The 12,123-nt window shown below is 42.6% G+C and overlaps 1 protein-coding gene across 1 annotated transcript; it reads right to left on the bottom strand.

Moving 5' to 3' along the window:
- Positions 1 to 10,277: 10,277 nt before the first annotated feature.
- Positions 10,278 to 11,117, bottom strand: LOC123238879 (transcription factor HES-5-like). Its single transcript, XM_044666126.1, has 3 exons — positions 11,055 to 11,117; positions 10,673 to 10,853; positions 10,278 to 10,525 (listed from the first exon to the last, which is right to left on the bottom strand). The coding sequence occupies exons 1-3, from the start codon at positions 11,115 to 11,117 to the stop codon at positions 10,278 to 10,280; spliced, it is 492 nt and encodes a 163-aa protein (XP_044522061.1).
- Between the last annotated feature and the right edge of the window lie 1,006 nt (positions 11,118 to 12,123).

Here is a 12,123-nt window from a genome sequence, read left to right as displayed (position 1 = left end):
AGATTGGTTTACCTGCCAATATTCATTTCAACTGTTCTTCTCCTAGAGACTACCTCCAATTTATGGGAGGTTAATCAGGAAAATGACATTTATATAGAGTCCTATTCTCACAAAGACTCAAGGTAAGGAATCATCCTTTCTTTTCAGCTCTCTCCCTACCACATGACTCAATAAGTTTTTTCTATATCATATTTTGAGATTTATTCTCATGACTAAAATTGTTCACTCAAACTCAGAAGCAGAGCAAAGGCTATAAAAATAGGTGATAGATGTTAGGTAGGTAGGTAGGTAGGTAGATAGATAGATAGATAGATAGATAGATAGATAGATAGACAGACAGACAGACAGACAGACAGACAGACAGACAGACAGATAGATAGATAGATAGATAGATAGATAGATAGATAGATAGGTAGATAGACAGATAGATAGACAGATAGATAGACAGGCAGATACATACATATATACATGCATGCATGCATGCATACAGAGAGAGAGAGAGAGAGGCAGATAGAAAGAGAGATACATAGATAGACAGACAGACAAAGAGATAGGTAGGTAGGTAGGCAGGTCAGCAGGTAGGTAGTTGTAGAGAAGTCTAGAGAGTAAAGATTGGAGCTGGGAGAGGAGTGAAAGAGAGGACATGATTGCTTTGGACATTCTCTGAAAATGCAGGTTCTAGGAGAAACTCATCAATCAAACAAGGGGGCAGCAAAAGAAGAGGGATCTTCTAGCAGAGACTGGAGAGGTCAGAGTCTGGAGGAAGGATCTGATGGTAGAGTACTGTCCTTTTGCCCTTTTAAGTTATAATGACTGAAAGTTCTCTTTTTCCTCCCCTTCAGTTCTCTCTCAGTCTACTTAGGAAATCAAGTTGGAGAGTGGAGGAGGAAGTGTATCTGTCCTATTTTGCCCTTCTCCACTGCAGGTGGTCTTCTCTTTCAATTAATTCATTCTCATTGTCTGCAGACTTGTCCTTACCCAAGATTAGAAGGACAGCCCTGAAAGATTTTGTATTTCATAGGAGGACCTGCAGTTCTCCTGAGATAGTTTGAAAGACTTGAAATGGAAGGACTATCAATTTACAGTTTAAAAAATGCTTCTATAACTCTCCCAAGAAGAACCCTAAATCTTTAATCCTGAGCTCACTGGAATTTTCCGTAAAAAAATGAACCATTTGATAATGATTCACAGTAAAATTGAGTCATGGGGCAGTACCAACCCTAGAGATTAAATTCCAGTAAAAAGAGTGGGAATGTAGGAGGGACTAGAAGAGACAGTTCCACCTAAAAGGCATGGCCTATGCTTATGAGAATCTGTCCATTTTTCTTTGAGGAAAGTGAGAACATAGACCCTCATGCTCCACCTAGTGTTACTTGTAGAAATAGGAGTATACAAGATACAAAGGAGAAAAAAGTTTACAGATCAAAAATTTAAAAATTCCTACTGTGTGCAAAGCAGTGTGCTAGATGTTTGGAGAAACAGGATTTTTGAAAGACTTAGACTAAGATGAGTTTGGAACACACACAATGCAGAGCAAAGAGAATACTGGAAAGTCTAACCTCAAATCCTGCTTCTAACTATGTATGTGACCCTGAGTGTCTGAGTCTCAGTTTGCTCATTAGTGAAATGGGAATAAAAATGCATTTTACCATATCAAGATGTTTTAAGGCTCAGATGAACTCATGTGTGTAAAACAATATAAAAACTCAAAATCAGAAATGCAAATCAAAACAATTCTGAGATATCATCACACACCTATAGGATTGGCTAAAATGGTAAAATGGCAAAGTGATGATGTTGGAGGCAATGTGCAAAAATATGGATGCTAATACATTGTTAGTAGAACTATGAACTGATCCAACCATTTTTGAGAGCAACCTGGAATTATATTCAAAGAGTTATAAAGTTATGTATACCTTTTGACCCAGTAATACCACTCTTAGGTTTATTTCCCAAGATGATCAGCAGAAAAGGAAAGGAAGTTAAATGTTCTAAAATATTTATAGAAGCTCTTTTTGTAGTAGCAAAGAACTAGAAATTGAAGAGATGTCCATCAATTGAGGAATGGCTGAAAAAGTTGTGGTATATGACTGTGATGGAATGCTATTGTGCCATAAGAAATGACAAATTAGATGATCACAAAAAACCTGGAAAGACTTATGAAGTGATGCAAAGTGAAGTGAGCAGAACCAACCAGGAGAAAATGCACACAGTAACAACAATAATTGTATGAAGATCAATTGTGGATGACAAAGCTATTATCAACAAGGCAAGGACCTAGGACAGCTCCAAGGGACTCATGACTACAAATGATATCCTCCACCCTAGAAGAAACAGATAGAATCCTAGTGCAGACTGAAACATTCCATTCTTTATTTTATTTCCTCCATGAATTCTAGGGTAAACGATATGTCTTGTTTCACAACATGACGAAGCAGGAAATACATATTATATGATAATATACATACAACCTATATTGTATACCTGCCTTCTTTGGCAGGGGGAGAGATAGGAGGAGGGGGGGGGGGAAGAATGGAAAAGCTTTTTGGACATAGTTAATGGGAGAATTTGTTTCTCTTGGATAAACATATTGATCATAATTATTATATATTTAAAACAAGTCATTCATATGATATTATTGCTGTGTTACATATTATGTTATGTCATATATAGTTTTAAAGATTTATTTAAAAATCAGGTTTCCTGGGTACCCCTTTTCTTAATCTCCCCCCTCCAGGCTTTGAGATCCTCAACACTATTAATAAGTTCTGATATGCAAAACTTTTTTAACCCATTCCAGTCAAGTAACACTCCTTAAATAAGCCCTCCCCACCACCTTAAGTCCCAAATAAATTATAATTTGGATTTAGCCCCCCTTAATCCCCCGCCCCCCAAAAATTAAGTCATTACCACAATGCCAAAGCCCTTAACACTGCCTTAATGGCAATGAAAGGTGGAACACAATACTCAGAGAGTCCCCACACTAGGAAAGATAAGAACTTGAACTGCCACTTACAAATAATAGCTAATATTTAAATAGCACTCTGAAGTTTGCAAGGGGCAGAGAGTGAGAAATGATGGAGCAGCAACAAAAGTTTGTAAACCACTATTTACCTCCTTTTAGCCTCACAACTACTCTGGGAGTTAGGCACTATTATATCCTCATTTTATAGATGAGTAAACTGAAGCAGACCAAGTCTTGCAACTGGGTAATGTCTTTAAAGTTAAATTTGAACCCAAGATCTTCCTGGATATAGCTTCAATGTGCTGCCACCCAGCCATCATTCCAGCCACTTCCACTTGGAAACCTTTTATTGTTCAGTAGTTTAGTCATTTCTGACTCTGTGACCCCATTTGGAGTTTTCTTGACAGAGATACTGGAGTGTTTTGCCATTTCTTTCTCCAACTTATTTGACAGATGAGGAAACTGAAGCAAACAAGGGTTAAGTGGCTTACCCAGGATCGTATAGCCAGTAAGTATCTGAGGCTAAATTTGAACTTAGTTCTTCCTAATTCCTGCTGCTCTATCCATTGCTCCACGATTGGTCAGACTGACAGGACCCATCAATTTCAAGCTGGATGGGACCTTAGAGCTCATTTAACTTAATTTCTTCATTTTATAGAGGAGACTCTAAGGCCCAAAGGAGCTAAGTTACTTCTCCAAGGTCTCACAGCTAGAGAGTAGAAGAGCCAAGATTTGAACCTAGGTCCCTATTACCAATGTTCATTCCCAATATTCATGTTTCCCATATTCCTGCTTAGTGGCTCTACTTTCCATCTCTATACCTCTCCTATTCATCCCCATCCTCCCTTCAGATACCCACTGTACTTGCATCTGACACAGTTCTTCTACCCATTTCTACTCCTAATATACACAACCATTGAGGTGGAGAGATAATTTAACATAGTAGCTATGTTAGTGTTAGATTTAGAACCAGGAAAACCTCAGTTCCAATCCAATTTAAGGCACTTGCTAAGTATAATACCTTGGGCGAATTATTTAATTTTTCCTCCCAACAGTTTCCTTACCTGTAAAATGGACTTAACACTGTCTTATGGGTGTTTTGTGAGGTAAACTTTAAAGCACTATATAAATAACCATTATTATTATGACCAAGGGAGAATGTCATTCACACCCCACATTTAGAGAATTTATGGTAGAATTTTAGCCCAGAGTTTGCTGGTAAATGTTTAACAACCATCTCTGAGGGGGGGAAAAGTTTCATCTGCATCATGAACATTTTCTCCATCACCTTCCTAATTCTAGAAAATCAACAAAACAATAAATCAGACCCTAATTAGTAGTTTGCTTTTCTTTTTAAACCCTTACTTTCTGTTTCAGTATCATGTCTAAGACAGAAAACCAGTAAGGGTTAGCTAATTGGGATTAAGTGACTTGACCAAGGTCATACAGATAGAAAATGTCTGAGGATAGATTTAAATCCAGATCCTCCTGATTCTAGGTCTAGTGTTCTATCCACTGTGCTACCTAGCTGCACTAGTTTGCTTATTTTTGAGGTATAAATGCTCATGCTGAAAATTTAACAAACAGCTGTCTTGAGCTGGCTCTAGCCCACCCCCGGTGAATGGACCATCAATGCCATACCACTCAGCAGTATGAGTGACTACCCAAGATGAATCTTCAATTCCATTCATAGAAGTCAGTAACCCTGGGGGCAGCTGGGGGGCTCAGTGGATTGAGAGCCAGGCCTACAAATGGGGGTACTAGGTTCAAATATGGCCTCAGATACTTCCTAGCTGTGTGACCCTGGGCAAGTCACTTGACCCCCATTGCCTAGCCCTTACTACTCTTCTGCCGTGAAACCAATATACAGTATCGATTCCAAGATGGAAGGTAAGGATTTATAAAAAATAAAAAGAAGTCAGTAACCCTCCATAGGATGTGAGCCCCTCATGAATAAGGACCTTGTCACTTGTTGTATAAAAGCCCAACTACATCTTCAGGCCTAAGCACACTAGTACATAGTAGGTACTTAATAAATGTTTGCCCAACTAATTGATTGATTACAGAGGTGACAGTCCTCTATCCTCCACCTCACTCAGATCACTTTGGAGCACTATGTTCTGAGCCCCATATTTTAGAAAGAACACAGATGAATAATGTCCAGAGGAGCAAATCTGATACCTATACACCGGTGTGTACTTTAAATGGTTGTTGAATGAATGAGTGAGCAGCCAGGATGGTGACGGGAATCCAGACCATATTCTATGAAAGAAAACCATGGACGTCTTGTCTGAGGAAGGCTTAGAAAGGACATCTCTCTCCCTGTCCTTTTGAATTCTCCTTTATGTGTTATCTTCTTCCCCAAATAGAATGCAGCTCTTTGATGGCAGGAAAACTGTCCTATTTTCCTGTTTTTTGCATCCCCAGCATTTAGCAGAGAGTGTCTGTCTCTCTCTCTCCTCTCTCTCTCTCTCTCTCTCTCTCTCTCTCTCTCTCTCTCTCTCTCTCTCTCTCTCTCTCTCTCTCTGTGTGTGTGTGTGTGTGTGTGTCTTTGTCTCTGTCTTTCTTTCTCTTTCTTTATCTGTGTCTCTGTCTCTCTCTCTGTCTCTCTCTCTCTCTCTCTCTCTGTCTCTCTCTCTCTCTGTCTCTCTCAACTTCAAGTCTCTCAACTCCAAGTATGAGGGCTGTGGTGTAGTGAAAGAAACCCTTGATTCAGAACCTTGTTATCTGAGTTCAAATCCTGGTCTTTATCTGCAAAAATGGAAAGGACTGAATGAAATTCTTTAAGGTCCCTTTTAGTTCTCAATTGATGACTCTATGATTTGAGAACCTGTTATGTGAAAGAAGGATGAAACTGAAAATTTAGGATTCAGAACAAGAAGGAAGTTTAGAAATGATTTAATCTTTCCTTTCAGTTTGCAGGTGATGAAACTGAGATCTAGGGAGAAGATCAAATAGCTAATTTAATGGATCCAAGACTCACACTCATCTCCTCTGACACCAGAGCCAGGACTCTTTCTGCTAGATAACATTGCTTTCTTTTCATGAGAACTGTTTGGTGATGGAGTGTGTAATGAGTGAAAGATGAACTCCCCACCACCAAAAGGAAAATCTGGATGATCACATAGCCAATATGTGCCATAACCTTGAACTCAAGCCTTCTTGACCCCCATGCCTGGCCAACCATCTATTATGTTACCCTGCTTCTCACTATCCTCCTCACCCTTTTATTGTTTTTCAGTCAATTTTAGTCATGTCCAACTCTTCAGGATCCCATGTGGGGTTTTCTTGGCACGGATACTAGAGTGGTTTGCCAATTCCTTCTCTAGCGCATTTGACAGATGAGAAAACTGACACCAAAAGTTAAGCAACTTGCCCAGGGTTCACACATCTATTTAGGTGCTCTCAATTGAAAGTGTCCTGCTTTAAGCTATATTTAATTAAATGAGGATGCTTTAAGTGGGATTCCTCTGTCAAATCTACTTAAGAGAGGATTTTATATTGAGGATGGAAGTTGATGGGAGAAAAGGATTCAAGTGGGGGGGAAAATGTTATTGAATTTGCTATCAGAGTGAGAAGAATGAATCAAACTTTCTTTGTCTATCAATCAGCAATTTTTTAATCAGCCAAAAACTTGAAACACCCCTACTTAACACTGAATATGAGAGTTCACAAGTCACTTACTAAAGTGGGTGACAACTCTAGAGACCATTGCCCTGTCCCTGGGCAGTGCTAGGCAAATTGAAAGACTGCAATTGATTCCCATAAAGTGGAGGAAGGGACAGGAAGGGACTTGAGAAAAGGACTATAAAAAGTCCTAAACTTCCTATTGAGGGGACCTTGGACCTTGGACTTTGGCTCTTGGACTTCTTCTTGGAGGACTGCTCCTGGATCTTCTCCTTTGGAGTTCATCTTGGCTGGGTGAGTAGCTGGCCTTCCTTTCCTGCTTTCTGGAGATATTGGTTCTGGAGACTCCAGCTTTGGTTTTGGAGGAGACTGCATTGGTGGAACTCTAGCTGAAGACACCACCAGATGTAGGGAAGCCCCTTGCAGGGCTGAGCCTCACTTCACCAGAGAAGGGCTAGTAGGCTTGTTAAAACCTATCTCTTTAGCTACCTTTTTTCATTTTCACTCTTTCTACCTCTTTGAAAACAAAGCTACTGAAAGTCATTTTGACTTAAGTTATAATATCTTTAAATTGGTGACTACAATATTACTTTAGAACAGTGATTCCCATAGTGGGCACTACCACCCCCTGGTGGGTGCTGCAACAATCAAGGGAGGCAGTGATGGCCACAGGTGCATTTATCTTTCCTATTAATTGCTATTAAAATTTTTAAAAATTAATTTCTGGGGGGCTAAGTAATATTTTTTCTGGAAAGGAGGCCATAGGCCAAAAAAGTTTGGGAACCACTGCTTTAGAACTTTCATATTTAACATAAAACCTAAATTTAATTGCTGACAAGAAGACCTGAGTTCAAATCTTCCATCTGCTCTTTGCTGCCTATGTGATGCTAGGCAAGTCATTTCCTCTCTCTGGGCCTCAGTTTCCTCATCTGTAGAATAAGGTAATTGAACAACAAGGCCATGAAGGTCACTTCTGGCTCTTTATCTCTTATTCCATGATCCTAGGAATCTAAATGGTTTCGTCCATGGGACTATGGTTAGGGTTTGAATCTGAAATCATGACCAAAGGAAGGTAGTTCTGATATTGATCTGTTAGGCTTGAGGCAGGGAAGGAGAATAAAGGCTTTCCAATGTTCCTAAATAGCCTATATAAAAGAAGGTTACCTCTACTTGTGCAGGGGAAGTCAAATACTGGCATGAAAATAATTGTTATTATTATCATTTATATAGCATGCAAAGAATTGTCCAAGTTATCTCATTTGATCCCCACAACATTATGTCTATTTTACAGTTGAAGAAACTAAGGCAGGAAAAATTTAAGTGACTTTCTCAGGGTCACCCAGCTAATAAGTGTCTGAAGTCAGATTCAATTTAGAACTTCCTGACTCCAGGTTTAAATAGCACCTAGTTGGTAGAGGAGAGGCAGGTGGATGGGAGCCAGCAGGTGGAAGAGAAGGGAGAGTAGAACTTGAAGGCTTAGATAAGGTTTATATTCCAGAAGGAGAAATATCTCCAAGATCACTCAAGGATCATCCCTTTTGAATTCTCAAGAGGAAGTTTCAGTGAATACAAGGTGTCTACTTTGCAATTTACAATATTAAAAGTGATGCTCAGGTGGGCAGTTGGATGGCTCAGTGGATGGAGACATAAGTTCAGGGACAGAAGATCCTGGGTTCAAAAGTGGCCTCAAATGTATAACATTCAAATCACAGCCTCCCTCCTTCCAACCCTATCCCTGAATATCCTTTAATATAAAGTGATCTTTATTCTTTTCACAAACAGAAATAAAAGGCAGCTACCCTACAGAAGCATCAACTCCCTGTTCATGCTCTGATATCTCCTAACTCCCTTTGCTTCTTAGCCATGTGACCCTGGGCCAGTCACTTAACCCCCATTGCCTATCCCTTACTGCTCTTCTGTCTTGGAAATAATAAACAATATTGATTCTAAGACAGAAGATAATGTTTTTTAAAGTGATGCTCAGCTTTCAGAAGTTAAATCCAGAAATCGCAGCTAGTGCACCAGGAATAGAACTTAAAATCTCAAATCTTCCTGGCCTCTCCACTGCACTACCTTCCTTCCCACTGGAGATATTCAATTAATTAAGTGGCCCATTTCAGTAGGTCATTTAATGAAGCTATTTTCAAAATAGGATCCCCTGGACCTCCGCAAATATTCCTCCCTCCTCCCAGGAGATGAGACTGTGCATCTCTGTGGTCTCACCAGCCCTTAAACCAGGATTTCATCCTCTTAGATTGAATGAAACCATTAATGGTCCTGCAAAGCTAGACCAGGTCATTACAAATTAGCTCAGCTTCTCCAGACAATAGAAGGGAAAGCCAAAGACAATGGAAGTCTTCAAATTCTGCTCTGCTCCCCCAGAGTGAAGCCTGATGGACAATTAATTAATCCATCAAGCTAAGTGACTGAGCCTGAGAGGTCCCTGTTTCTAGGATTTGGGCACTTCAGTGCCCTAAGCCTGTCCCTCTCCTCCCTCTTTCCTCTTTTCCTCCTTGCCTCCCCTCTCCCTCCAGACAGATAACCACAAGTGGCCTCTGGCTCCAATAACCACTCCAATAACTCTCACCAGTCAAGAGGTAAGACAGGAATAGAGACTCCAGACAGAGATGAACAATCATGCATGTTTATTTAGCTTTACCATAATTATCTGGTACAAATATACCCAAGCATACACAGTATGCACCCAGCAGCCCCTGGTGCCCAGCCCACCGGGTCTCACTCCCTGCCAGGACAAGAGGCATCACACGCACCCTGGATGATGCAACTGCTTTAGGGCTGGTCAGTGATTTCTTGGAAGGACCAACCCCTTCAAATGTATAACATTCAAGTCACAGCCTCCCACCCTCCACCCCAATCCCTGCATGTCCTTTAATATAAAGTAATCCCCATTCTTTTCACAAACAGAAAGAAAAAAAGGCAGCTACCCTATAGAAGCATCCATTCCCTGTCCATGGTCTGATATATCCCAGCTCCCTTTGCTTCCCCAAAGAAGTGACTGATGGAGAAAGTAACTTTCACCAGGAAATCGTAGGGTTCCAAAGAGCTAACCTAGGGTTTAGAGACATGACATGAGCCCTAGAGAGGTAGCCCAGGTCCCAGAAGAAGCTTCTTCTCTGAGGGAGGGGACGGTGCTGTCCAAAGAGAGGGGAGCAAGGAACCTGGATGCAAAGCCACAAAGCTCTTACACAAGCCAGAGAATTCTCCCTAACCTTCACCCCATCTCTGCACCTGTAAGATTAACAATCTTACTACAGTTGTAACATACAGAACATATATCCCTTTCCCTCTCCCACTCCCTGCCCTTTCCCCTTCCCCCCCATAAGGCTCCTTCATTATGAAGACACATCTATGTACAGCCCTATACCCTCAACAGAATATTGAACTCCTTTCCCTTCAAGCTGGAAGAAACCTCAGAGTTGAGGTGGCGAGGAAGGGAAGTGACTTGCTCGAGGTCATACAGCAAGTAAGTGGCAGAAATGGAGATTGGAGTTCAGCCCGCTGACTCCGGCTCCAGGGCTCTCTCCACTGCCCAGAGTTCAAGTATTCCATTCTCTTCACACATAAATTAGAGGGGAACTAATATTCCCTACTGAAAAGAGGAAGTCAACAAGAAGTCGCCTTCCTCTGGAGTTAAAAACCTCGGGCTGGCCAGCATCAGTCCATTTTACCAGGGCCGCCACAGAGGACTGGGAGGACCTTTAAGAGCAGGCTGCTTCCCAGGACTAGGGGCTGGGAAGGAGGGAGACAACCCCTCAGGGGCCGCGGAGGAGCTCTTCTGGAAATGGCTGCGCAGTTTGGTCTGCGTGTCCGTCTGTGCCTTGTGGAAGGAGAGAAACTGAAAGGCTTCCTGCAGGCAGCGGGCATAACCCTCCTTGAAGTCCGTCTGCAGGCTTCTGGGGAGTGAGCCTGGAGCTGGAAAAAGAAGACAGGGAAAGAGCGGGATGAGAAACAGGTCCCAGAAGCGTCGCCCCTGTCACTCCGCCCCCTGCCCAGGTTCTGGCCCTGTGGCCCTTCTCTCCTGCTCCCTGGTACAGCTGGCACCGAGCGTCCCATGCTCACCTTTGCCTTGCAGGTGGCTTTGCTGCTTCAGGTAGCTGACGGTCATCTCCAGGATGTCAGCCTTCTCCAGCTTGGAGTTGGGCTGGTGTCTCTGGAACTCCTTCTCCAGCAAGAGTTTCAGCTGTTCGATGCTGCTGTTGATCCGGTCCCGGCGCATCTTCTCCACCACCGGCTTCCTCAGCTGTTCAGGAAGAGGGAGAGAAAAAAGTTAGAGGGGGAAATTCAGTGATTAGTGAACAGCTATCTTGGGTTCTCCCTGTCTCAGTCCAAACCCCAGTGTTAGTCCCAAACGCAAACCTGCTCTGGGCCCCCAGTCCTATACATTCTCTGTTTCCAAAGTCTAGAGATGGTTCCAAATCCTTTGACTTCTCTGCAAACTTACTTTGTTTTTCTCTTTGGGAGTCAGGAGGGAACTGTGCTCCATGAAGTCTGTGCTGGGGGCCATGGGGATCTCGCTAGAGGAGCAGCAAGGCTAAGGACCAAGTCGGTAGCAGTGGTGGCAGAACTGCCGGCTGCTGAACAGCTCCCGTATTTATTCCGTCAGCCTGCTCCAGGATCTGTGGGGCTCTGGCCTAGCTGACTTTCCCACACTCGCTGGCCAATCAGAAGCCAGAGCTGGACAATGAGAGAAGCATCTCTTCTTGTATGCTTGGGCTTCGGGTGAATAGGCTGAGGATAATGACGCTCCCCCTCTCCCCCTCCCAAGCCTGAGCAGGTGGGGACTCTGTGGCTAGAGAGAGAGGAGGGAGCCTGGGCTCAGAGAAGCTGAGAACTGGCTGCTGACTGATGTGGGAGATCAATAGCATTCCCGAGCGGGACACAATGTACAGTTCGGGGAGATCTATGAATGGGAATGGAAATAACAGCTTCCCCCTCCCCCAAACACGCACTGCCGAGTGGCGGGAAATCTTAACCAAGCCCAGGGCAAAGGAGGGGTAGGAGCTCTCCTCTGGAGTAAGCGGCAGGCAGCGCACCGGGAGATCTGGCCGGGGAGGGGCAGGGACAAGAAGGGGAGCTCCTGGTCTACCGAAAATAGCCCCAGTGGAAGGTGGCCCTTCGTGCCAGATGAGGTGCCAGCCCGAATTTAAGGGAAGGAATGGTAAAATAGAAGCCAACTTAACAAGGGTTTATTATCTCCTGCTAGCCACCCCCTACTGTGGTAGGTGACAAACCCCAAAGTGGCATTATCTCTGCCCCAAAGAGTTTACATTCTACACGAAGAATAACTATTATAGTCATTAAATTAAATATATTACTTAAAATAAATAAAAATAATATCTAGTTTTTATATAGCACTTACTATATGCCAGGCACTGGTATTATCGCACAATTATTATCTCACTTGATCATCTCATCAACCCTGGGAGGCAATTTTACAGATGAGGAAACTGAGGCAAGGAGAAGTTAAGTGACTTGTCCAGGACCACACAACTAGAAGCCATCAGAGACTG

Source organism: Gracilinanus agilis, chromosome 3 (genome assembly GCF_016433145.1).
Source record: "Gracilinanus agilis isolate LMUSP501 chromosome 3, AgileGrace, whole genome shotgun sequence".
NCBI classification, from domain to species: domain Eukaryota; kingdom Metazoa; phylum Chordata; class Mammalia; order Didelphimorphia; family Didelphidae; genus Gracilinanus; species Gracilinanus agilis.
This window is presented reverse-complemented; position numbering and strand designations above follow the sequence as displayed.